Source organism: Ambystoma mexicanum, chromosome 3p (assembly GCF_040938575.1).
Source record: "Ambystoma mexicanum isolate Mex_15411 chromosome 3p, UKY_AmexF1_1, whole genome shotgun sequence".
Lineage (NCBI taxonomy): Eukaryota > Metazoa > Chordata > Amphibia > Caudata > Ambystomatidae > Ambystoma > Ambystoma mexicanum.
In genome coordinates this window covers 280,020,716-280,046,578 of record NC_090925.1, presented here as the reverse complement: position 1 = coordinate 280,046,578, position 25,863 = coordinate 280,020,716, and the positions used below count along the sequence as shown (strand labels likewise).

General features: G+C 45.4%; 1 protein-coding gene across 2 annotated transcripts in view; it reads right to left on the bottom strand.

Moving 5' to 3' along the window:
- Positions 1-24,462, bottom strand: part of LOC138580340 (DEP domain-containing mTOR-interacting protein-like) — a 313,232-nt gene extending 288,770 nt beyond the window's left edge. Inside the window, exon 1 of one of the 2 annotated variants that reach the window (XM_069650799.1) lies at positions 22,815-24,462. In XM_069650799.1, coding sequence (XP_069506900.1) covers positions 22,815-22,900 — 86 coding nt within the window. In that variant the 5' untranslated portion in view covers positions 22,901-24,462. The remainder of the gene's footprint in view (positions 1-22,814) is intronic. The other variant, XM_069650800.1, reaches the window with a different exon arrangement.
- Positions 24,463-25,863: the final 1,401 nt, after the last annotated feature.

The following is a 25,863-nucleotide window of genomic DNA, read 5'->3' as shown; positions in this document are numbered from 1 at the left end:
TAACAGCATAGATCAGCGTATACAATTCACACAGGAAACTTCAAAAACTCAAATACATTTTTTGGACGTATCGATACAAATCCAAAACAACAGTTTTCAAACCAACATTTACAGAAAAGAGACGGATCGCAATAACCTTCTCCATCGCCTTAGTTTCCATCAACCGAGTCTAATTAGGAATCTACCTTTCAGCCAGATGATGAGAGTAAAGAAGATTGTGAATGATCAAATGGTGTGTGAAACAGAGATTAAAAAAATGGGAGAAATATTTGAAGCCAGAGGATATAAATCCTCGGAGATAAAGGCAGCAAAAGAGCGCTTACAGAAACCCACACATACCAACACCAGGAAAGAGAAGAAAGAACCGAATATAGTCTATGTTTCATGTTACTCGACACAGAGCAATAAGATTAAGAGTGTGATTAAGAAAAACTGGAGTACATTGTCAAGCGACATGAGAGTTGAACATTTGTTCAGAGAATTGCATACTTTCGCTTACAAAAGGAGTGCAAATCTAAGAGACAGGCTGGTGAAATCAAGACCCAGGAAGAAAACGATTGAGACCATAAGGAAAGGGACATACCCGTGCCTACACTGCAGTAACTGCAACTTCATAACAAAGGGAGATAGTGTAGACCACCCCCGTACGGGTGAAAAGATCAAATTAAGAGGATATGCAACATGTGATACACCAAACATAATTTACGCGATCAAATGCCCATGCGGCATTTATTATGTAGGGCAATCGAAAAGACCTGGTAATCTACGATGGAACGAGCATAGATCATGCATTCGGAACAATAATGTGAATTCAGCAGTGGCAAGACATTGGAATTCAATGAAGCACAACATTAGCCAGATGAGGATACAGGTTCCCGAGGCTATCCAACAACGTAACACACATGAAGATGTAGGGAGAAGGTTGAACCAACGAGAATCATTTTGGATCGATCGACTTGACTCCCTGAGACCGGGGGGTATAAATGAGGAAGTGAACTTTATGTGCTTTTTGTGAATTTCAGTAAATATAGATGAAGTGGTAGAACACTGGATACTAAGAGAGGGTACACATTGTGTCCCGCAGGGAGCTCCCTGTGGGACGTAAGGCAGTGGTTCCACTGCCAAATGTGAAGACCCTCTACTGAACATTACAATATGAACGGGAATGCACATAAATGTATGCAATGTTACGTAGCCAACATTCATTTCTAACTGGTATAAATTGATTCAATGTTACAAATTGATACAATGTTACGTAGCCAACATTAATTTCTAACTGGTATAAATTGATTCTAGATGTGAGATAAAAAGTGTCAAACTAAGAATGTATGGAGACCAATCTGTAAGTTATGTGATGCATGTAAACCCAAGAAAATAGGAAGTAACTCTCTTGTGAGTATTGGAACAAGTAATTGAAGATTAGAATATGAGAAGAATGAGTGAAACACTGCGCGCATGCGCGCAAGCGATTAGTGTATAAGTACGCCATTACATACAGCGGCTGCTCCTTTTGTGCAGCCGGCCTGCCCGCACAGCAATATTCTACGTAAGGTAAGAACGATGATCCTGAGGGATAATATGATGCGACCTTAAAAGAAAAAGATTAGATTCGGAGGGGAATTATATAAGGTTATTTATGTATTTACTGAACAGGAGCTGCTAATATGGGCTGCTCAGAGATCCATACAGCAGAGATGTATACAATCTCTAGGAAGTAGAAGACCTACAGGTAGAGACCTATATAATTATACGATTTAAATATTCACAATGTATAACAACAATTTTCCATAATGTATATTCGTTTTTATTTTTTTGCATCTTTTCGTGGCATTCCATTTTGGATTACAACTACAATTGGGTATGTGATGATACTTTATCTTTTTACGGATCTCACTGAATGGTGAATAATTGGGAATGCATCATAATGACGGGATTGTCACTGATTTTATGATTATGAATAGTGTTAAAAGCCCTGATGATGGACAGATGTCCGAAATGCATAGGCTATAATTTCAAAACACTGATTGGTCAGGAATAAACAAGGAGACTGAAAATCATAAATAGAAATGTGTATTAATGATTTCAAATATAACTACATAAGAAACAACTAACTACAATTTTGTTTGAAACCCGACCAGGGGAGTGCGAGTGAGCTCATCTTGAGATGGAAATTGTCCATGTCTTTTTTGTAGATGTTCTGATAACCCATAAAGGATGAGCTCCCAAATATAAGAAAAAAAGAAAAAAACAAGCAACATTATTGAATTAGTATAAAGACAAAGCGGCGCCCACCCTACCTCTCAATCTCAATGGCTAGCAACCTACCCATTGATAGCAGATGCATGTGCAATCATTGGCCACCTAGAACACTGCCTTCATCTCTGGGTCAAGGAGAAGCGAGAGGGAAGGGGAGAGGAAGCGAGCAATTGGTGTTCAGAAATGCAGGGCAGAAGGCAGACTTGACTGAGGCATGGAGAGTCAGAGATGGAACCACATTACATCATCCACTATTCAGAAAATGCCTGCAAACTGCACTATGCTGACAGGCCTGGAACCCAATAACAAAGCCAAGAAAACTCAACTGAATATGATATGATGATATGATATGGCATTTATAACGTGCTTATACACAAGAGTTTCAAGGCGCGACGAGGCGGGGGGGGGAACAAGGGGAGACAGTCAACGATCCTACTAGGCCAGGTGTCATTCAGATCGCGCAAGGGTAGAGGGGAAGGGAAAAGTGCAAGGGGGAAGGGAGATGGGAAAGTGCAGTACAGGGTTAGTAGAACAACAAGATAAATACTAAGGGGCAGCTGCTGGCAAGTGCAAGGTAAGTGCAGACAAGTGCTGGGACGGGGGGGCTGTAGGGATACAGAGACAGTCCCGCAGTGCAGGGGTTGCCAGGGAGGCAGTGCAGGGGAGAGTGGCTGGGCCAAGGACCAAGATCGGTGAGTGGCCCAGTTGCAGATTCAGTGCAGTTTCAGTAATTTTAGCAGGGGAGAGGGGGAGAGAAAGCAGAGTCAAAGAAGAAGGTTTTGAGGTGCTTCCGGAACCGGAGATGGTTTTCCTCAAGTTTCAGGGAGGCCAGAAGGCTGTTCCACAGGGAGGAGCCTGCTGCGGAGAGAGATCTACCCCCAACTCGTTGCTTGGAGAAGCGGCTGACCCTGAGGGAGTTGGAGGCGGATGAGCGAAAAGCTCGAGAAGGAAGATATTTAGGAAGAGAGCGTTGAAGGTATTTTGGCCCAAGTCGTAAATCCTGCAAGTCCTAAGGCAGACCCCACTGCTCCACCCAGGAAGCACCTTCGGGTCTAATGGGATCCGCACATATCCACCTGGGAGATACAACACTCATTCTTGTAGTGGTTTAGACATTAATCTAGTCATTCTAGAGGCCACCGTGGAATGATGTTGGAGTCTGGTTGGAAATGGAATAAAGGTGTGGTTTGTATGGAGTGTAAAGGATAGGGTCTATTTTGTAAGTGACTCAGGGCATGATTCTGAGGTGCACGCAAAAATAGGAAAGTGTTCATCTATGTCTGATAATTTGGTGGTCTGGCATCAAAGCCACGACTTTAGCATGTGCCTGATTTACTGCTTGACAAAAGCCTTAGCAACCATGAGAAAATCAGGGCAGGCTCTGTGAGAGTAAGCACGGCAAAAAGAGGAGTGAAAATACGGCACCTGTGAGGTGCCATTAAACTCTTCTGCACACTTTTTCCCTTTATAAAAATAGAATTTCTTAGGGGGTCATTCCAAGTTGGACGGTAAGGGGTTACCTGCACCGCTAAGGATGCCGGTGCCGGTAACCCCTTACTGCCCTATTCCGAGGTCCCTTAGCGGGTCCCACCAGGAACGGCTGGTCTGACCAGCCGTTCTTAGCTGGGGACCTTGGAGCTAATAACAGGCCTGCAATTTGTGGGCACGTTATTAGCTCCTTTCCCATTCCCATTGAGCCCTATAAGGGCTCAAATGGGAATGGTGAATGGTTTTCTGACTTACCAGGTCCTCCAAGGTTGAAATGACCTGGTAAATCCCCATTCAGAGACACTGGACCCGGGTTTGGAGGCAGCCATGGTGCTAATAGCACCATAGCACCATGGCTACTTCCAAACTCGGATTGACCCCCTTAGACTGCAGCACCACTTTTCTAGTTTAACAAAAGGTGAAGAAAACGTTCTGAAAGTAGAAAGATGGTGGTCTTTTAGGCTCGCAGTGCCACTAGTGCTTATGTTTCTATCTGAACGATACATTTAAGCATCTTTTGCTGCTGGAAAGCATGTCATTTCCCCTCAAATATTTCCACCCACCTCAGAATTATGGAGCTGGAAACTGGTGGGTACAATGTGGACTTTCCGCACTACAGTTGGGCTCAGAAACAGGCACTGAATGCAACAGAGTCTGGTAGCATCTCTATTCTACATTGCTTATTTATGAATGTTGCACCTGCTGCAGAAATCTGTTACAACCTGCATTTCAAACGTTTGAATTCCAGTGGCACCTGCTCAGCTGTTTGTTCTTTTAAGGATAATAAAAAATAAGTGTTCTTACTATGTGTGGCATTTCATGTGGTGCTCTTTCACTAACACTGGCCTTTTGGCACTGGTTACACGAGCACAGAGCTATTAACCAGGTAGAGGTAGACTGCTGTTCAAACCCGAAAGTTTTTAGGCATTTCCTGAAGCAGAGATGTCTCTGCTTTGGCACCACACCAGGGGGATACACTTGCAAAAGGTGGGGACTTAAGCAGAGAGTGTACCCTCACCCCACCCCTTTTCTGGACTTTCAATAATGGTAGGATAAAAAATGCAAACCGCCTTATAAATAGCACCTGAGCAGTCCCATGCAATCGTAGTCACATTGAAACAATGCTGAGTTTCAAATCTGTTTCTTTTTAAGATTCTTGAATGTTGGTGCTTTTATATTAATTTTACCAATTGTAGGTCTGTGCTTTGTTGGACAAAGCAACCCAGGGCTGGCCAAAGGAATCACAGCGGATCCGATTTAAGCTGGTGTTTTAAGCCTTGCCCAGTTTTCTTAAGTAGCTGACCGAGTACAGATACCAGAGAGCTCTAGAATAACCAGAAATAAGGACTTCTTGCCACTCAATATCCATAGCCAGTCTTTCTGAGTGGTGCTCCTCCTTTTTGCAATTCTCTCCCTCCTCACCTATGCCTAGCTCTTCCTTATTCTGATTTTGCAGGCTATTGAAAACCTAGTTGTTTCCTAATTAGGGTGCTTTTTTCCCCTGATACATATTTCCTGCACTTTTACTCTATTATGTTCTGCACTATTTGCTTATTTGTTTGTTTCTTTCTTTCTTTCTTCTTTATTTGTATGGCGCACCAAACCCTTAGGTAACTGGGCGCAAAGGTTACAAGTTTACTTTAGGCTTATGTTACAGAGTACAGTGTAAGAGTAAAGGGGGAACAAGTCAAGGGCAGCAGTAGAGGAAAATAGTGATACATACAAGAATGGTGAACACAAAGATACATCGGGCGGCTCTTATCAACAAAATTATATTCATATTGCAAGATACAGTATACATTAGTGGAGTGCAGCAAAGTTAATTGTCATTAGTTCTCAACCAGTTTAAGGTATTGCGTCTGAAGCTGAGGAAGGATTGTTCCACTCTAAGGGAGAGTGGGAGAGCGTTCCAAGTCTGAGCAGCCTTGACAGGGAAGCTACTTCCTCCAGATATTTTTAACTGGAATCTGGATATGACAAGACAGAAGGAGTTAGCAGATCTGGTAGAGCGAGAGGTACGTTTCCTGACCATTCTCTCAGGTAGATAGGGTGGTGTGGCATTGCAAAGGCATTTGAATGTGAGGAAGACTGTTTTAAGTAGGATTCTGTCATTGATGGAAAGCAAGTGATTTTGTCTCCTTAGCTCTGATATATACTCTCTATTTGGAATACTTAAAGCAGTTCTGAGTGCATTATTCTGCAAATTTTGAATTTTATTCAGAATGTACTTAATTGCACCTATGAATAGGGCATTGCAGTAGTCCAATTTCGAGAGTATGAGGGCGTTAGCTAGGGTGATGCAGCTTGCTTTAGATAGGAATGGCCTGCAGCCACAGGTTAATTTGCAAGTATATGCTGTTGCCGATGACTTAGAATTTACTTGTTTACTCAAGGTTAATGTAGAGTCAATATAAAACCCTAAGGTTTTTCACTTCCCTTACAACCTTAATTATGTTCCCATCAATATTTTTTCAGGTTGGCGACAGTTCAAAGAATCAAGAGCTCGGTTTTGTCATCATTCATGCATAGGCCATGGGCTGCCATACATGCCTGAATGGGTAGGTACATTTTATTTACAAGGATCTGGGTGTCATCTGCATAGTTGGTGTAGGTGATACACAGACTGTCCAAATTGTCAAACAGAGGCTCTGTAAATGTATTGTACATTGTTGGCGAGACGCAGGAGCCTTGCGGTATGCCACAAGTTATCGGGATAGGGTCCGCGTCCTTGGAAAAGTGCACTGCGGAGGCAAGGTGTATGCATAAAACTTCATGTTCCACCAAGTCAAAGGCGGCAGACAAGTCAAGGAGGAGAAGCAAAGCGGTTTTCCCTTTGTCCTTAAGCTCATCAATTTGGGTTTTTAAGTCGATTGGTGCCGTTTCCGTGCCATGTTGTAGCCTGAAACCTGATTGGCGGGCACCTAAAAGATGGTTAGTTTCAAGATACTTCTGTATTTGAAGATACGCTACTTTATCAAGTATTTTGAGTAGGAAAGGCGTGTTGTAATCGGCCTGCAATTATTCGGGATAGTGGGGTCCAGGGTTTACTTTTTTAGCAAGGGTAAGACCCATGACTCTTTTAGGTTACTTGGAACAGTATTTGACGAGAAGGAGGCATTGATGAGTTTGGAAATAAATGGCGCCAAATCTCTGGCTGCATCTTTAATTATCTGGGCAGGGCAGTTGCAGCCCTGGCACCTTGAAGTTTCACAGAGGCAATCATTTTTTCGACTTCCGAAATGGAGACTCTAGAGAATCTGAATTGATCTGGAGTATTAGTCCATTGTTTTGGTATTGTGAATTGCATGTCACAGTTAGGGAAGGTGGATTTCTTGTCAGCTATCCTGTTTTGAAATAAGGCAATTTTGTTCGATAAGGCGTTCTGTATGTTCGAGCACCAAAGTTTGTCCTTTACAATGTTGTCAGTAGGTGGGATTGGAGCTTCCATTTCTCGTAGGATCATGAATAATTCCTTGGTATTGGAACTTGCTTTGGTAATCCTTTCATTGTACGTCTCTTTTTTTGTACGGATTGTTTCTTTTTTTATAGTTGTCGGCAAAGTTGATCAGGTTAGTCTTGTTTTCTTCAAATGGGAAGTGTTGCCATGTAGCTTCCAATTTTCTTTTTTCTTTTAGTTGTGGTGTAAACCAGGCGTTCAAGTGAGCCCTCGGTTTACTTTTGCGCATTTTGAGAGGAGCGACGATGTCTAGAGCTTCAGACATAGTACTGTTGTAGGCGTCAACTGGAGGGTCAGGGTCCGAGGCACTCAGGAGTGAGTTCAAGGGAGGGAGGATATGAGGTAATATCTTATCCAAAGTGATATTTCTTTTATTCCTCGTAGTGAGAGGTGGTGCCATAGCATTGATTTTGGATACTTGACTATTTATTGCTATGGTGAATGCAGTCAGTAAGTGATCAGTCCAAGGTTGGGGAGTTATCGAAGTGATAGACATTTCACAGTTCAGGTCAGCCACCCAGTCTAGTGTCCTACCTTTGACGTGAGTGGGCTGAGTCACACTTTGAGTGAGTCCTTTGTCTGAAAGTATGTTGGATACTGTGTGAGCATGTTTGTCAGTGGGATAATTGAGCCCAAGATTGAAGTCTCCCAGCAGTAATACTTGTGAGGAATCTTTGGTGTTGTCCGATAGAATGCTAGAGATATCCTCCTCAGAGGTGCCAATCGGTCCCAGAGGTCTATATACTAGGTAGATGGTTAATGTACATGAGTTGGAGATAAGTACTTTGGCTATAAGAATTTCACAGGATTTAATTAATGGTGAAGGTACTAATCTCATGGCCAGGTTTGATTTGGCGATGGGGGCAATGCCCCCTCCTCTGGCGTGAACTCTGTCTGCTCTAAGAATTTGGTAATTTTCAGGGACTGCTAAAGAGAGAGCTGGACCAGCTGCTGCATGTAGCCATGACTCTGTGACCGCTAGGAAGTCAAGGTCGTCCATTGAGATCAGGTCTGCTATTTCAGTGGCATGTGCCACTAGGGATCTGGCATTTATTTGGTTGCCTGTGATATTAGTGGACTGTTTAGGATCCTGGACGTTCATAGGTTTAGACCGGCTTATTTTAGTCTTGAAGTGATTATTAGTTTTAGGATTCTGGGTGTTAGAAGTGGCAACATTGTTTTGTCTGTGAAGAGGTTTGACCTGGGAGGTGTTTTTGTTAAAGTGAGGGCACAGAATTGTTACGCTACTAATTCGTGGCTCATAGAGACATGGCAGTCTAGCACAGAGTCTTTTGTTTCTTGTGCATAATGGGCAAGGTATATTAGAGGTGGTTATAGGGGTAATTGTTGTAAGGGCACCTTGTGTAGAACTATTCAGGTCGCATCTAGAGTGCAGTTGGTCAAATTTTATTTCGGACAATGACGTTAACAGGGGTTTGGTATGATTAATGGCTGTTGATTGTGGACCAGATTTAAGTGGAGGCAAGCAGGGCGTTAGTTTAGTGTCATGTATAAGGAGCGCTGAATTAATCATTGTCAAAGTTTGCCGGCCTGTAGTATAGGCACCTGTGACTAGGATTTGTTGGAAGACCGTTAGTATGGTGAGCAATAGTAGTGTCAACTGGTCAGTCGGTGTTCCTTTGCTGCTTTCCCCCCGCCCCCCAATTGGTGGCCTACAACCTTCCCCGGCAAAAGAACACTTTCCAGGAGGCTTAAAGGTATTCCTTTGCCCAGTCGTCATCCGCGCGTTTGCAGGCCATATTTGCTCTACCTGTGTTCTTTCTTCCTGCCTTCCACCACGGGAATCAATGGGCCATGAATATCACTGGGGTGGGACCATCACTGTTAAAAGCAGACTTCCTATATGCTGGGCACACTTTTGTTTTCCACGTGCATCTTAAACTTGCATAGAAAAACCAAAAGATGACATTTCCAAATTGAAAAATGCTGCTTAAACTTGCATTCACTTGTTTCCTTTAAAATGTGTTTTTTTTTTTTGTTGGACTACCACACACATCCTCTGGGAATTGTATGCCCTTTCCTTTGTGTTTTATCACAGGATATATTCCTAAAACTGTTATGTGCCTGTGAAACTGCTTAATCACAAAGAAATACGTCTGTTCTGCTGACAGCAGTTATTAAGAAATTAAATTGTGGGTTCATGGGTGCAAACTTTTGATTTTCACTACACAAGCAGAAATTCCCACACCCCTGCCCTGAATATAACCAAGTCACCATCCCAACCCATCCTCCTAGTCCGAACACATTTTATAGCACTTGTTTTTTATAAGGAATTGCAAAAAGTAATACGATCTATCAGAGATGCCCAGTAACAAAAATACCATGCCTGCCCCTTGGGGCCCCCAGCACTTTGCATGCACACAAAATTGCAAGGTGCTGGAGACTTAGGCGGCAGGCATGGCATTATTTTGCTGCCCACATATGATAAAGCAAACATGATACATGTTATTATGTTGCTAAAGCTGGACTGGCATTTTAATGCAGCCAGTCTAGCCATTTCTTATTGTGGCATGACATTTTGCATTAGGCATCTTTGATAAAGCAAGCATGATAATTGTTATTATGTAGCTGTGGCTAGACTGGCATTTTGGGGCAGCCACTTTAGCCATTTGTCATGCACCGCTACAGCACAGGACCACAATGGTCACTATGACAATGCTGGAAGAGTTGTCACAGTCAATATGTTGGCCGTAGAAGGCCGCAACGCCCTTTCCAAATATGATGTCGTGGAGCCCCTGCGCTTCGTTTATGTTTCCCGGAAATGCTTTGGCAACTTTGCCGATATTAGGGCAGGATTACCAGGGATCTTTGAGTCATAACTTCAGGTATTGTTGCCCCGACACTAGTTTCTAGATAGTGCCTTTCCTTGCCATAGTTCCTTCTGCCTTCCCGTGCTTTCCTTCTTTGGGTCGTTCGCTCCTGCATCCTCCCTTGCTGCCTTCCCCAGTCTCCTCCCATTCAGAAGCGCTGTTCTACCTGCTTCCTTGTTTCATCTTTCAGCGCTCCACAATTTCAGTGCTGCCTGCTTCTCCTTTCAACACTTAGTCTCTCCTTCTACCTCTGCCTTCCTTACTTAATTCAGTAACCCTTCCAGTCTTGCTCTGCTCTTCAGTGCTTTGAGCCTCCACTATTTGCTGCACTGCCATCCTCCACTCTGCAGAGCAGCACACCTTTACTCTTTCAGTTGGCTCTTACCTCCTGTCTTCTTTACCTAGCTTCCTCCTGTTACAGACACAGTTCATTGATTCTCCAAGTTCAGTCCTTGACAGCCAGCCCTAAAATGGTTTTTATACTGGCATATATTCTGGGCAGCAGCATAATTTTAAGCCATTATAGGAAATAATATAAAGGAGGGAACCACTCCTTCACCAGCCTCACGATTTGTTGTGGCTCCCTCGCTACTCTCGGCAGCTCTGGCATATTTGGGGAAAATATGTATGCCCCTCCAATAAAAAAATTCACCAGCCGCCACTGGGATGTTGAGTCAGAAAATGTAAACAATTCTATGGGGACAAAGTGAGATTCCTGCAACCATTGCTAAAGAACCAAGCGAGCAGTTGCCTCCTTTCCCCCTTGTCCACAGCGCCTTTCGGTGATATTTCATCTATTAAACAGACTGTCCTTGACTATCATTTGAGACTGTGGTATGAGTGAAATCTCTTTTGGTAAACTGACTCTTTTTGACTGGCTATTATTGAAAGCTGGGCTGGAAGTGATGATGTCTTCTGCCTAATACCACCTTTAAGTAAACATTTTTAGTTTAGGCTGTTAGGTGTTGATTGCAACATCTCTAAGCCGAAACTATTGCATTGGAGCACAGATCGGGCGGAATGACATATGAGGAGGGACACAGAGTCTGTAGGTGTTGTTTGGCTATGTGCCCACCAATTGCCTGCCCATGGCCAATCAAGCCTTACCATCAGGCTTTACATTCAAAATGCCTGGCAGTTTTAGTTCAAAGCAGTCTTCTGCAAGTTAATGACTTAATTGGAGCTGTAAGCACGCTACTGGTGTTTTAAAAATGTCTTACCAGGTCTGCCTTCAGCCACTCGATTTTTTAAGTCTTTTTAAAAAACAAGCATTGGCAAAGCAAACATTTTTGTCTTGTACGAACGTTTTAAGCTTTTGCCAGGGACTTCTATTAGATGAGGAGGTACTTGCACCATTTTGTCTCTGCTACCAGTAAGGCTGTGCCTGGCAAGTGCCTTTCCCATGCCTACACAAAAGCCCAAACGGTTGCTTGTTTAAAGCTTTGATGTGAGTAATGTCTGCTTATGTTAAAAGAACGCAGTCTCTTGCTGAGTGTCTAGGGCATTTTTTGCAACTGCTGAACGTGGGTTAACATTTTAGGATGTATATCAACTTGGTGCAAAACATTTATTTCTTAAACCTACTTTAACCTGTTTGGTTAAGCTTTAGGCATACTTAAAGCAGTTTGGCTTGTTGGCCCGTATTTGATGTACCCCCCGCCCCCCTCCCTCTTTGGTGTATTTGTGCCCCCTGGTCTACCACCCATTCCCCCCACCCCCGCCCCTAATACTAATTTCTTTTGACGCCACTGGGTGCGGTTCGCACATTAGTAAATTGTAAATAAATAAAAACAATATACAAAAAATATTAGCCCACGTGGCAGCTAAGCATAGAGCTCGAGTGTCCGCGAGGGCTGGGTGCTGGTAGCAGCTTTGGCCAGAAAGAGGGTTGAGCGGCCTAGTGGGCCCTGAGGGCAACACACACAGTGCCTTACCATTAACCCTTTCACGTCCTAGAAGCCGTAGATAACTGACAAGAGAAGTATCCATGTCACCGGAACACCACTTGTCCAACCCTGGGCCCCCTTCCACTTCATTAGCAGCATGAAGTGTCCAATCAAGTTGGCTCAATTGAAGGTAACCAGGACTACATCCCCTGGAATTCCCTGCTACAAAAGCCCACTTCTAGGAAACTGCTGATTTAGGTCTCACCCTGGTCATGCGTTTCCACACACGCAGCTGCATTCTGTCACCTTTGCAGATGTCGGATGCCCGGGCACTGCTTGGCATGGTCCATGGCAGATTATTCCAATGGCATGTCTTCCTGGATCAAGTGCGGGAAAGGCCAGGCCTGGGAGGGCTCAGCCTGCGCGGATTGTGTACTGATGGGAGAGGATGAAGCAATGGAGTCGTGTCATAACATACGTTGTTTAAAGTGCTTTGACGCTGCATGTCTGTAACAGTGAGCTCTGTTTAAATGCTGTGTTATTATCACTCATTACAAAGGAAGAAAATACACCCTGCCCGACCGTGGGCCGATTTAAAAGTATTGTGAAGTGGAAAAACACAGCTGCGCTTAGGCAGTGTCTCTTAGGATCCCATGAGAAGAGAGTGCTCGCCTGGGACTGAACCGGTCCAACTTGTTCCGGAAGCAGAACGCTCCCCTGGCCCACGAGGCGCAGTCTGGCAGGATCCTCCCTGGCACTGCGGCCTGTCTTCTTGACTCTAAGCGTATAGGAGCAAATGCACAGGTCAGGGGAGTGAGGCGACCGCCAGGGACGACGGAAGTTTGGGGTGATGCAGCAGGGGTCAAATAGCAAAGACAACAAGCGAATATAAGAAGAAATCTGTGTGTATTTTCCCATATCTGCCTATTATACTGTGAACCTACTGTATTGTGAAACCTATGCCTCTCTCCCACTATACAGGACTCTCAAATCTAGGTGTGTTCCCCATATCTGCCTATTATACTGTAAACCTACTGTATTGTGAAACATAGGCCTCTCTCCCACTACACAGGACTCTCAAATCTAGGAGTGTTGCCTATATCTGTCTATCATACTGTAAAAACCTACTGTATTGTGAAACATAGGCCTCTCTCCCACTATACAGGACTCTCAAATCTAGGTGCGTTCCCCATATCTGCCCATTACACGGTGAAACTACTATATTGAGAAACCTAGGCCTCTCTCCCACTATACAGGACTCTCAAATCTAGGAGTGTTGCCTATATCTGCCTATCATACTGTGAAACCTACTGTATTGTAAAACCTAGGCCTTCTCCCACTATACAGGACTCTCAAACCTAGGTGTGTTTCCCCATATCTGCCTATTATGAAACCTGCTGCATGGTGAAACCCGGGCCATATCTCCATATCTGCCTATTACATCGGCTTGTCAGCACTGGACAAAGATCGCTGTACCCGAACAACATCCATATCTGCTTTCTACATCTGCTTGTCCGCACTGGACAAAGATCGCCGTAGCCGAAGAACATTGAAGCCTACAGTATGTATACATTACACCACGTCTGTGGACGCAGGCTGCAGGCACGGCCAATCATTCATGCACATAGAATGCAGCTATTGCTATGCTCATCCCGACTAGCAGCGCATATAGCCGTTCAAACTGAAACACTTGACGTACCTCAACACCTCTGCCACTAGCATACAGCGACTGCCAACGAAAAGAAATTCAGTATAGCTGGCCACACATCGACTCTTTTTCAACAATAGCACTCTATTGCAAACCTCCAACAGCGCCCACCCACGTGCCTGATCTCTTTAGGCTGCTTAGTTGAGCCTAGCCAGCCATCTAAGTCTTATACCGGAAACAAAAGCACACACGCATCACCTAATCTAAAACTCTCAGAAACTCCAGCACATTGACTACGGTCACCGAGGGCGTTCCAACCACAAACCGCATTGCGGCCATACAAATGGAGAAAGAGCGCTATATAAATAACCAAATACAATACCATACAATAGGTAGCCCTATAACTCAATTCTACTCAAGGTGCCAAGCTACCGCCCACAACGTGTAAGGCTAAATCAGCACTGGCATGCAGTGTTGCACTGTCCCCTGCACCCACTGTGTGATGTAAAGCTGAAACAGTTGGCTCTACCCAGCCATAACAAGACCTGTAATCAATACAAGTGCCCCGGGATCTGCTGTGCTCCACCACGGTGCAGTTGCCATGTGAAGGGTTCCATACACTAAGGCACTCCGGAGTTTCATGGCTTACACGCAAGGACAAGGGTGAAGATGTTAATGCTTGTTTTACCAAGAGCATTTTGCTACGTCATCGTGGCATGCAGTCCAGACAGGCACCTAATGCGCCAGACGGATGACCTTAATACCTTAATAACAGACGCCATCACTATTATGGTGGCTTTACAAAATAAACAAAAAGTCCTTCTACCATATAATGTGAATACAATAGACCATTTTTGTTAAAAAGCTACATGGGCCACATCGTAGCCATCTCTGGAAGTTCACTTCTGGTGCAGAGCCAAAGAGCAATGCACTGTGGGTCTACAATATCAGAGGCAGCAAGAAACATTGAAGCATTAAAGCCCACGCCAGAGGGCCCTATTGATTGGTGGGTGCTGCCCACGTTAGTGGTCCTGGAACAGCTCTTGGCCATGCCTCTGGGTGCAGTACTCAGTGTGTCCACGTCACAAAGGGAAGCTTCAAACACAGCCTTTACTCATGTAGAGTCTCCATTCCAAGCATGTTCATTGGCTAGAGAGCTGGAAACAGTGGGGAGAACCAAGAGAAGCATGGGATGCAGGCTTCTACTGGTGGTTAGAGCCTGGATCCTACATTTTCTGATTGGCTAAACGAGCAGAAGCCATGCTCGAGAGATTCAGAAAGGAGAACAGGAGTAGATATGGAATTATGATGGATTTAACTTGCCCCCAGACAAGCCCCTGACCTGAGACTCACTATGTATGGTTCACTGGCCTTTCAACCTGTGCATGTATTCCCCTTTTGCTAAAAATACCCAGTAGCTCTGAGCAACAAGGATAGGACCCTAAGTTCAGAGCCTGCCCTCTGTCCAGGAGAACCGGTGAACCTCCATAATTTTCGAGATAGGAAGCCATTCCAGAGACTAGGGGAGGGGTGCTCTCTGAAGTAAGCACCAAAGAAGCGGACACACATGAACAGAGCCCTTTTGTAGGAAGGCTCTCTGTGGCCATTTTGGCAACAGGGAAAGTTGTCACTGAGATATATGGTATCAGGTAATAACATCCCTAAATATATGGTCGCTGTATATAATGTCGCCGGGAAAAGATAGTGGTGACATTATATAGGGGACCATATATATAGGGGGAGGGGGACATTATATAGGTGACCATATATATAGGGAGAGGGGGACATTATATAGGTGACCATATATATATAGGGAGAGGGGGAGCTGGTTCCATGTAATAATGTTCTCACATAAAACTGGCATTTTCGGCGATTTCTTTGCATGGAGATATTTTTGAGGGGACATTATTACGTGGAATCAGATATATGACCTGAAACCATTGATGGTGCCCACCATGGAGCTAAAGAGTGTCTACATTTGTAAGGGTAGATGTATGTAGAAGCACACAAGCCACATCGACCCATTTCCATATAAATGGCAGCTTTGCCACCGTCATTGCACTGTTTCTGGGAAAAATCCCCTTTTAGGAGGGCTTTGTGGAGTTTCTGTCTCTGCTGGACTAAAAGACTTGTACCAAGACCTGCCCAACAGTCCCTTGGTGCCATCACAGGAAGACTGGTGTCAATTGTCACCATTTAGGAGCTCAAACTCTGCTGATCAGTGGACCTGAAAGCACTGCAATGTGTCTATGTTACTCAATTTTACTCAATTGAACTGGCCAGATATTCCAACTTCCAGAATGTAAATGATGGGGAAATGCAAGTGCAGAACTGGTGCATGGTGATAGCAGTCACCTGGTAACCTTAATGGGGCATACCTTGGAATAGTCTCGGGAGGATAGCTCAGGGGAAAATCACTCTCCTGGAAACAAGACGATGTGGAGCAATACAGGTTTGATCCCCGGGTCCGCGCTTAGAAACCTCTGGGTATAAAGTGTGTTATAAATAACTAATTACAATTGCAATAATCCAACTCAAAACTTGAGCACCTGCGTATTGCCTGTTAAGATGAATTTCTGGAATCTGGCCTGTTGGACAGATTTATAGGAGGACACCCTAGTTATAGAGAACGCGGGAACTCTGGGAGGTTAGCCAAATCCAATCAAGCCACGCCTGGATAGTGGTCAAGGCTATTTTCAGGAGAGTGCGTGTTGTCAGGGGTCTACATTGAGCCCACACAGTGAAGCACACAAAAATTCAATTTAGACAGGTAAGTACAAAAGTACTATATTTATTCTAGGCCCAAAACACACACTAGGAAATGAACCAAGCAGGTGATAATATTACACAACACTCAATTATGAAACATATATACAGTCGATAAAAAATGCATTCAATAACTTATTTAAAAATAAGAAGTTAAGTAGTGATGCATTAGAATGGAACCAAGTCATAAAAATATACCCTAACTTTATAAGTCCAATTCCTACGATGAGTGGGGTACTTGTGCCCAAAAGTAAAAAAGCCTTTGTCTTAGGAAAAGGGTCGGCTGTAGGAAGAGTTCTTATGTTGGTGAAATGTTCCAGAGAGGTATACAACAAAGATACTAGTAAGTAAAAGGATGGTCCTATATTTCAGGTACAGGACCTTTTAGACGCAATGATCAAAAAGCGATGGAATGGAATAACCAAAGTTCATTATAAGGTTTATTCTAAGGAGTACAGGGGAGATGAATGTGTTGCGATTACTTACCTTCTTGACTCTGATTTTCCCAGATGACTAGATGGGTGAAATGAGGATGGTTCGATCGGGGTAGGTTTTCCCGCTGTTGGTTCCAGTAAGAGGTGCCCAGGAGCTACGGGTGCAACGATACTCGCAGTCAGTTGCGGGAGAAGAGTGCAACCCTTTGCGAAGGAGAAATACAGAAGACACCGATGCAGACCTTTTCAGGACACTTCAGCAGATGGGGAAAGACGAGTTCCAGCGATGATCACCGCACACAGACAACAGCAGGCGTCCCTCCAGCCGCGGTTGAAAAAGACCTTCCAGAGCACGATTCCTTGAAGCTGGGAGGATGACATTTTGCAGGAAGGCACATTGTATCACAAGCTGGCAACTACCAAAGTTCCAGTCGAAAACGCAGAACGACGGTTCTTGCAAGGTAGCCCACTGGGCAGCTGGTCAGTCCAGCAGGTGGTCCAAGGACACATTTCCGAAGGCTCAGGATGGCTGGATCCTTGAGAAGGCTTTGAGACTGGTTGGTCCCATCAGTCCAACCGTTGAAGCACTGCTCAGGGTCTTCGCAGATCAGGTAGTCCAGCGGAGCTTCAATAGGCGAAACGTAGGAAGGAATGCTGGGCCTCTTCAAGTCACCACAGATCATCAGTTGACTGCTCAACTACACATGATATTTGGTTCCAACGATGATCTGCAGAAATGGCTGCAGGAGTCCTCTGCTTATCCTAAATCCTGGCTGCAAGCAAGTCCAAGCCCACTAATGGTAAGGATCTGCCCCTTTCAAACAGCCAGCAGTGGTCCAATCAGGGACCTCTGTGGGCTTCACTCCTGCCACACACCTAGACTTTCAGGCACCACAGATGAGAAGTGGGACCAGGCAGTTCCACCCGCTCCTGGGCCATGCACACACAAAGGTATCACTAGGATGTGAAAGCAGCTACTTTCCTGGGCATGTGCACAACCTTATATGGGCTTTTCTGACCTGGGTGGCAGGAAGAAGGCCGAACTACAATATGGCCAAAGAACAAGTGAATATCTCGTGGCACGGTATTTTTAGGGCGCTAGCCACGTTTAGTAGCTATATGCATTTAACTCCAGTGTGTACACTAGAAATAATGCAAAAATTGTAAAATTGTATCTGCTGCCACGGGCTTGTCTTTAGGCACTTACAAAAGTAACCATAAATTCCAAGCGTAAACGACTAGGGTGATACAAAAGTATCCCCACTGCAAGGCATTGTAAAATTGTTGTGTGCACTGTCAAAAAGTTACCGAAAAGATAAAAGGTAAAAAGACAAAAAGGAAAGCATAGTTTCCCAGTACTGACAGTCTGAAGGACGTGTCAGTTTACTGGTGACAAAATGAGCAAAAGGCCACTGGGTGATGCTGAAGGCTTCACTTCCCTGTAAAAAGTCACAGCAGATTAAAAACATAAGCAAAAGGTTTGGGGTCCATAGAATATGGAAGGAAAGTTGCCAAAAGAGAAATCTTTCCCAACACTGTCCAAACCTGCACAGTCATAAATATACACTGATCCTCATTTTCAAATAGTGACATTCAATGCCTGCTGCTAAGCACTTTGTTGCCCCAGTTGGATGTTAGTGTCATTTAACATTTCATAATACAACGTAACCTAAGAAATATCGAATGCCTGAAAATGAAAGGAGGGAAACAGGTGATATATGAATTAGTTCCTCCTACTGTATTGTAATGTAGTGTTTTGACTATGCATCATGATTGGCAGTCTTTGGGGGTCTTATTCTGCCTAGACAGTGCTATCCAACCCCATCATTCATAATATCAGCCCTCATTCACAACTTGCTCTATGCCAAGTTGCTCCAGCTCCATTCTACAAGAGCAGAATTCACCCCAGGTTTTCAGTACATCCACGCACAATCCATCTGAATAGGTGAAGCTAAATGGGGATTATTTACAGAGGTAGTGGTTTTCCTGAGAACCTGGCATGGCCTGAGCTTTTGATGAGCAGATTTGTTAATCGCTGACTTATTGTGTGAATTGCACTTGGCTTCATCACTATTAACTTTCTGTAGGGTGTGTAGTGCACATACTCCGAGGCAGGGGAGGCAGGGGAGGCTGGGGGGTGTTCTGGTGATGTGGAGACACTATGGGAACACCTAGTCCCACTGTAGCGACTGTGTGCACAAGAGACTGTGGGCCTGATTGACAGACGCGTTCTATAATGGAGCAATCCCATTGGGAAACGATCTGTCAATCAGGCCGCTCCTCTTAAACAGTACGGGCCAGATGTACACAGAGTTTTTCAGTGGAATTGCACCATTGCAAAACGCTTTTGTGAGTCAGGGTCAGTGTGTCTGTGACGCTAGACAATGTGTGTGTGAATCTGGAACTCCAGTGCATGGTAGGGCAGGCTTGTGTATCTTGTGCGTGCTTGTGTGCATAGGTGCTTTGTTTGGGACTTTGCAGCAGTATGTGGATCTGTGGGAAAGCTGTGTGCCCTGTGTTTACACATGCTGAAGTCAATGTGTCGGTGTGTGTACTGTGCGTGTAGGCATCTATGTACATGCTAGGCTCTGCATCTCGGCGTATCTTCCGCTCTCCGTGGAAAACACCCATGTTGTATTGAAAGCCAACAGCAAACATCATGAATAAACGTAACAGAGGCGTGGTCTTTGCATGAGCGACTGCTCCTCTGCACCTTGTTGTAGACACACTCTTCTACTGTAGGCGTTTAGTGCCTTCTTTTTGTGCCAGCGGGAATTTCTGCAAGAGTTGTTGTCTGCCTGTGAGTCTTCCATGTCATCTTACGGTTTTGGCTCCTCTCACTGAATCGGTAGTATTCCCACCTCTGCATCTACCACCACACTGCAAATGTCATATTTAGCTTGCATGACTGTACCTGGCACTGAGTACTTTCATACTGTATGTTGTATACTGCAATCTGTACATATTGTACATTTGCAAATTGTTCACTTGCAAATTGCATGACTGCATCGCATGTGGCCTCTGGTAACATTTGTAAATTGTCTTACCCTGTATCTACAGCGCCCAAATACCCATGGGTTAGGTGCACTCTACATATGCTAAATAAATAAATAAATGTAGAATGGCTCTTAATGGCCACTTGGTTCTTAGGTGGGTAAGTAGGTATAGAGGGAAGACAACACAGTAGTTGTGCCACAGTATTGCTGCACTGAGAGCGGAAAACCCCAGACTTTAGTGACATGGTGGCATTGACAAGTGGAGAGGTTGTTCAACATGAAGTGTTTTAGTGTCATGGTGGCATTGAGGAGTGGAGAGGTTGTTTAGCATGGGGTGTTTTAGTGTCATGGTGGCTTTGAGGAGTGGAGAGGTTGTTCAACATGAAGTGTTTTAGTGTCATGGTGGCGCGGAGAGGTTTTTCAGCATGGAGTGTTTCAGTGTCATGGTGGCGTTGAGGAGTGGAGAGGTTGTTCAGCATTGAGTGTTTTAGTGTCATGGTGGCATGCCATTGAGGAGTGGAGAGGTTGTTCAGCCTGGAGTGTTTTAGTGTCATGGAAGCATTGAGAGCGGAGAGGTTGTTCAGCATGGAGTGTTTTAGTGTCATGGTGGCGTTGAGGAGTGGAGATGTTGTTCAAAATGGAGTGTTTTAGTGTCATGGTGGCGTTGAGGAGTGGAGAGGTTGTTTAGCATGGGGTGTTTTAGTTTTATGGTGGTGCAGATAGGTTTTTCAGCATGGAGTGTTTCAGTGTCATGGTGGCGTTGAGAGCTGAGAGGTTGTTCAACATGGAATGTTTCAATGTCATGGTGGCGTTGAGGAGGGGGGAGGTTGCTTAGCATGGAGTGTTTTAGTGTCATGGTTGTGTTGAGGAGTGGATGGGTTGTCCAACGTGGAGTGTTTTAGTGTCATGGTGGCACTGAGGAGTGGAGAGGTTGCTCAGCATGGAGTGTTTTAGTGTCATGGTGGCCTTGAGGAGTGGAGAGGGTGTTCAGCATGGAGTGTTTTAGTGTCATGGTGGCATTGAGGAGTGGAGAGGTTGTTTAGCATGGGGTGTTTTAGTGTCATGGTGGCTTTGAGGAGTGGAGAGGTTGTTCAACATGAAGTGTTTTAGTGTCATGGTGGCGCGGAGAGGTTTTTCAGCATGGAGTGTTTCAGTGTCATGGTGGCGTTGAGGAGTGGAGAGGTTGTTCAGCATTGAGTGTTTTAGTGTCATGGTGGCATGCCATTGAGGAGTGGAGAGGTTGTTCAGCCTGGAGTGTTTTAGTGTCATGGAAGCATTGAGAGCGGAGAGGTTGTTCAGCATGGAGTGTTTTAGTGTCATGGTGGCGTTGAGGAGTGGAGATGTTGTTCAAAATGGAGTGTTTTAGTGTCATGGTGGCGTTGAGGAGTGGAGAGGTTGTTTAGCATGGGGTGTTTTAGTTTTATGGTGGTGCAGATAGGTTTTTCAGCATGGAGTGTTTCAGTGTCATGGTTGCGTTGAGAGCTGAGAGGTTGTTCAACATGGAGTGTTTCAATGTCATGGTGGCGTTGAGGAGGGGGGAGGTTGCTTAGCATGGAGTGTTTTAGTGTCATGGTTCTGTTGAGGAGTGGAGGGGTTGTCCAACGTGGAGTGTTTTAGTGTCATAGTGGCACTGAGGAGTGGAGAGGTTGCTCAGCATGGAGTGTTTTAGTGTCATGGTGGCCTTGAGGAGTGGAGAGGGTGTTCAGCATGGAGTGTTTTAGTGTCATGGTGGCATTGAGGAGTGGAGAGGTTGCTCAGCATGGGGTGTTTTAGTGTCATGGTGGCGTTGAGGAGTGGAGAGGTTGCTCAGCATGGGGTGTTTTAGTGTCATGGTGGCGTTGAGGAGTGGCGAGGTTGTTCAGCATGGAGTGTTTTAGTCTCATGGTGGCGTTGAGGAGTGGAGAGGATGTTCAGCATGGGGTGATTTAGTTTCATGGTGGCATGCCATTGAGGAGTGGAGAGTTTGTTCTGCACGGAGTGTTTTAGTGTCATGGTGGCGTTGAGGAGTGGAGAGGTTGCTCAGCATGGAGTGTTTTGGTGTCATGGTGGCGTTTAGGAGTGGAGAGGTTGTTCAGCATGGAGTGTTTTAGTCTCATGTTTGTGACACTGTGTGGGTGTTTGTGTGCATGTTCGTCCGCATTTCTAAATGCATACACACTTATAGGAGGTTATGGGCTGTGCACGTGTCTGTTAATAGCCACGTGTTTCGCTGTGGCACGCCCAGCTTTCTCTTGCAACCTGAGCGTCTCACTGCTGGGCATGGATTCTACCCTGTGCTGGCTTGTCATCTGCCCTGTGGGAGTAGCGTGTAGTTTGAGTGACTGTCTACAGTGCGTGCGAGTATCTCCACCTATGTATGTAAACACAGTAGTAGCAAGCCCCTTGACACTTATCTAAGCTACTCACCTGTAATCATCACTTCCACCCTGCAATGTCTCACTGTACATGTTGGTACAACTCAGCTAGTGTGATTGTGTATATGTGTATGTCCCCACATATATCGTAGAAACCGGTAGTAGCAAGCACACTGCGCCAGCCTTCTCCTACTTGACCCCCATGGAGCATAATTATACATTGCACTTTGTGTGGCTGCGTGTATTTGAGCTCCCTTGCCCTGTGCACTAGTCGCAAGCCCGCATACCTCTACCATCCCCCCACCAGTGATCATCACTTCTGCCCTGCATTGTGCAACGGTGCACTTTTTGTGCGACTGTCAATTAATCAATATATATTTATTTGTTCAACTAAAAGTAATTTTTGCAAACACTAAATACAAATTGAAAAACCAATTACAAAAATGCTTAAAACTTTCTATGTATGTTCATTTATTTTATGTTTTTATACATTTATAAAGCGCACAAACCCCAACAGGTATGTGTCCACGTGCATTAAACACACCTGCCCCATCATTCTCCCAAGGGGGCTGCTAGCCCGTCAGCCCCCACCCTCCTGCTGTTGATGCATATACATTTTAGTTTGGGAGGCTCTCTGGGTATTTGTGCTCACTTGCCCGTACGCAGTACTTGCACGCCCGCATCAATCACCCCCCTACCTGAGCTGCTCGCCAGTGATCATCACCTCTGCCCGATGGTGCCTCTCGGTTGCCTTCTTCTTCAGGCTGTTGTTGATGCTCTCCATCCTGGCAGCGCCTGGGCACCCTTGTGTCCTCGTTGGGTAAGCTTTGGCAGATCAGTCACAGAGGAGCTCTGACCACATTAGAGGCATCCCAGTCACATGGAGGTCTAGATCCCACGCTCCACGGGCACCAACTGGATCCCAAAACCCACCTGACCCAAAAGGGTCCAGCGAATTGCAAGTACTTGAAAAGGGAACCCAAGTGGCACTCCTCAAAGCACTTAAATGGCTCTCCAAGGATCTTGGAAATTGACTTCTCCTTCGAAGAGTGAAGAATTCAACGGGCGCGCCAAAGCCATATAAATCCAAAGACCAGAGAACTCAGCTGAATTTCGGAAGTCTAGGGACCCCCAGGGTCCTTGAAAGACTGTAGATGTTATCGATTGGTCCAGAGAGTGAAAAACTGAGGTGATCGTCTGAACAGCAGAGAACTTCCCTCAATCTCCATGGGCCGCAAAGCCTAACTCTCCCTCCAAGAGCGCAAGACCCAAGTCCCATCAAGGACTTAAGAATTACCAAAGACTGGAAAGTCTAACTGTCCAACTCTGCATCCAAGAAAGGGAGAGTACAACTAGCCCTCCAAAACCCACTGAAATCAACTTGGCCTCCCAGAACAAATCCATCAAGATCCGAAACCCAACTCACATTCTGAAAATCAAACTATTTAACTGACCCCCCTGAGGTTTGGAGAACTGAATTGGCTCCCTGAGGGTCACAGAATTCAACTGGCCATTCTAGGACCACAAAGTTGAATGCCCTTGATGGCCATGAAAACCAACTAACCCTCCAACGAATATGGAACACAACCGGTCTTGCTAAGTTCCCAGAGCCTAACTTGTCCTTAAAGGACCTCTGTGGCGGATTGGTCCTCAAAAGGTACCAGAGCTTAACTGGCCCTTAAAATGCCTTAGTCCCCAACTAACTATCTAAATATCTAAATATCTCAGACAGCAACTGAGCATCAAAAGTCTTCATACCGAACTGGTACTTAAAATGCCTCATAGCCCAAGTGGCCCTCTAAGAACCTCACAGCCGAACTGCCCCCAAAGCAGTGTAGCTGGCAAACGACCCTGCAAGGGCATCAGTGCTCAATACACCCTTCAAGGTCCAGGTGGCCTCATTTCCATTCCAGGCACTGAAGAGTTGAACTGGGACTGAGAGCCACTGGCTCCCATTGGCTTCCAGGGAACGCCGGAGCCGAGCTGCCTCTGTAAGGGAAAGAAAGAGTTTTCGGCCCTCCAAGGGCCAGAGGGGCCAACTGGCTTGAGGGGGTACCTTCCCAACTCGAGACTACACCTAGACTGGCGCGGCGAGCAGCCGCCTATGCCCGTGCCCACAAGCTGCGAGGATCCCTGCACCTAGCTCCTAGAAACGCCTGGGCTCGTAAGGCGCGTTACAGGAACACCTCACGGAAGACCCTGGCTTCAGTGACAGGAGAGCCGGGCAGCGCGGGTTCTGTCGCTCGGGTGTTGCTCGCTCCTGAGGTTTACTGGTAAGCACGGGGCTCTTGGGCAATAGTGCCGGCTGAGGTGACAGGCTGCTGCAGGTACAGGAGCCGCACTCGCCCTCTGCCTGGTCTCCTCCCCTGCCTCTCGCGAAGGGAGGAACTTGTGTCTGTAATTTGATCGACCTCCTGCCTGGTCACGGCCCTCCCAGGCACACCTACCGTGCACTGGAGGGAAATCACTGCGTTGGGAAGGACCCCCTCCCCTTCGCGAGGGAGGGTGCCCCGGGTGTGCGCTGTGTGGCAGCAGAAGTCAATGAACAGGCGATCCGAGGTTTAAAGGGCGCTACTGATTAGTCCGACGTGCCACCACCAGAGTTCCAATCCCGGCTCCATCACAGTGAGTGATCCTCCGCAACATGCCTTTAGGTCTTCCAGAACCCCCTTACATATGGCAAAGCTGGAAGCGCTTTGAAGCAGTCTGGCCACCATTTTTAATCAGCTACATGTTCTAGCACTGGCTGCAACACAAGCCCTATCCAGGGTGCGCCATAGCTGTGATGTTTAACAATTTTGGGGGATGCTTTCCTTGGCTGGCAAATCCATTCATAAATAATTGCATCCAGGGACGCCCTAGGATTTGCTGGGCCCTGGGCGACAAAAAGTGATTGGGGGCCCCCTTATTATAGAATTATTATTCATAATTCTCACTTCAAAATGGGAAGGGAGCCTCATTAATGGACCATCTGGCCCTTGATTGGAGGAGGTGGGCAGGCCAAATATGTTTTTCAGGTGTGGGAGTAGCAGAGGATCATATAGCAGAATGCTGTAGAGGTAACTCAGCAAGTTAGGGCACTGTTGCTGAGATGTTGTTTAGATCTTCCTGTAAATCATATAGATGGTTAGTTTGGACTATTAGGTGGCATTTTAGTGTAAAAAACGATTGCGTTATAGTTCAGCTAGGCAAAACTGGCATATGAGGAGGGAAACAAAGCTTGTAGGTTTTGTTTGGCATTGACCACTCATGGCCATGCTAATCCCGGCACAACGTTGTTACATTGGCAGGTTTTTTTTTCTGAGTTTTTTGCTGAAAATGTTCAGCTGAAAAATCTCAATGAAAACTATGTGGGCACGGGGGCAAGGGGATCTAAGGGGCAGGGGTGTGGGGAATAGGGACTAGATAATAGTGAAGGGGGTTTGGAAAGAACACCCCCAAATTTTTTTTAAAAATTGGATGAGTTTTTTCAGCCAAACATTTTCGGCAAAAAAACTCAACAAAAAAATACCTGGCGATGTAAGAACATAGAACCGCTAATCCCTATGACCATTCCCACCCAGTTGCTGCCACTCCCTACCCAAAACACCTAGTCATGGGAACTCTTTGAGCTCGCTTTACTCAAGACTTGCCATCAAACTTTGCACTTGAAGTTCCTGCTAGTGTTTTTTCAAAGCAGTCTTCTGAGAGTCAATGACTTGATTGGAGCAATAAACACACTACTGGTGTAATAAAAATGTCTTAACC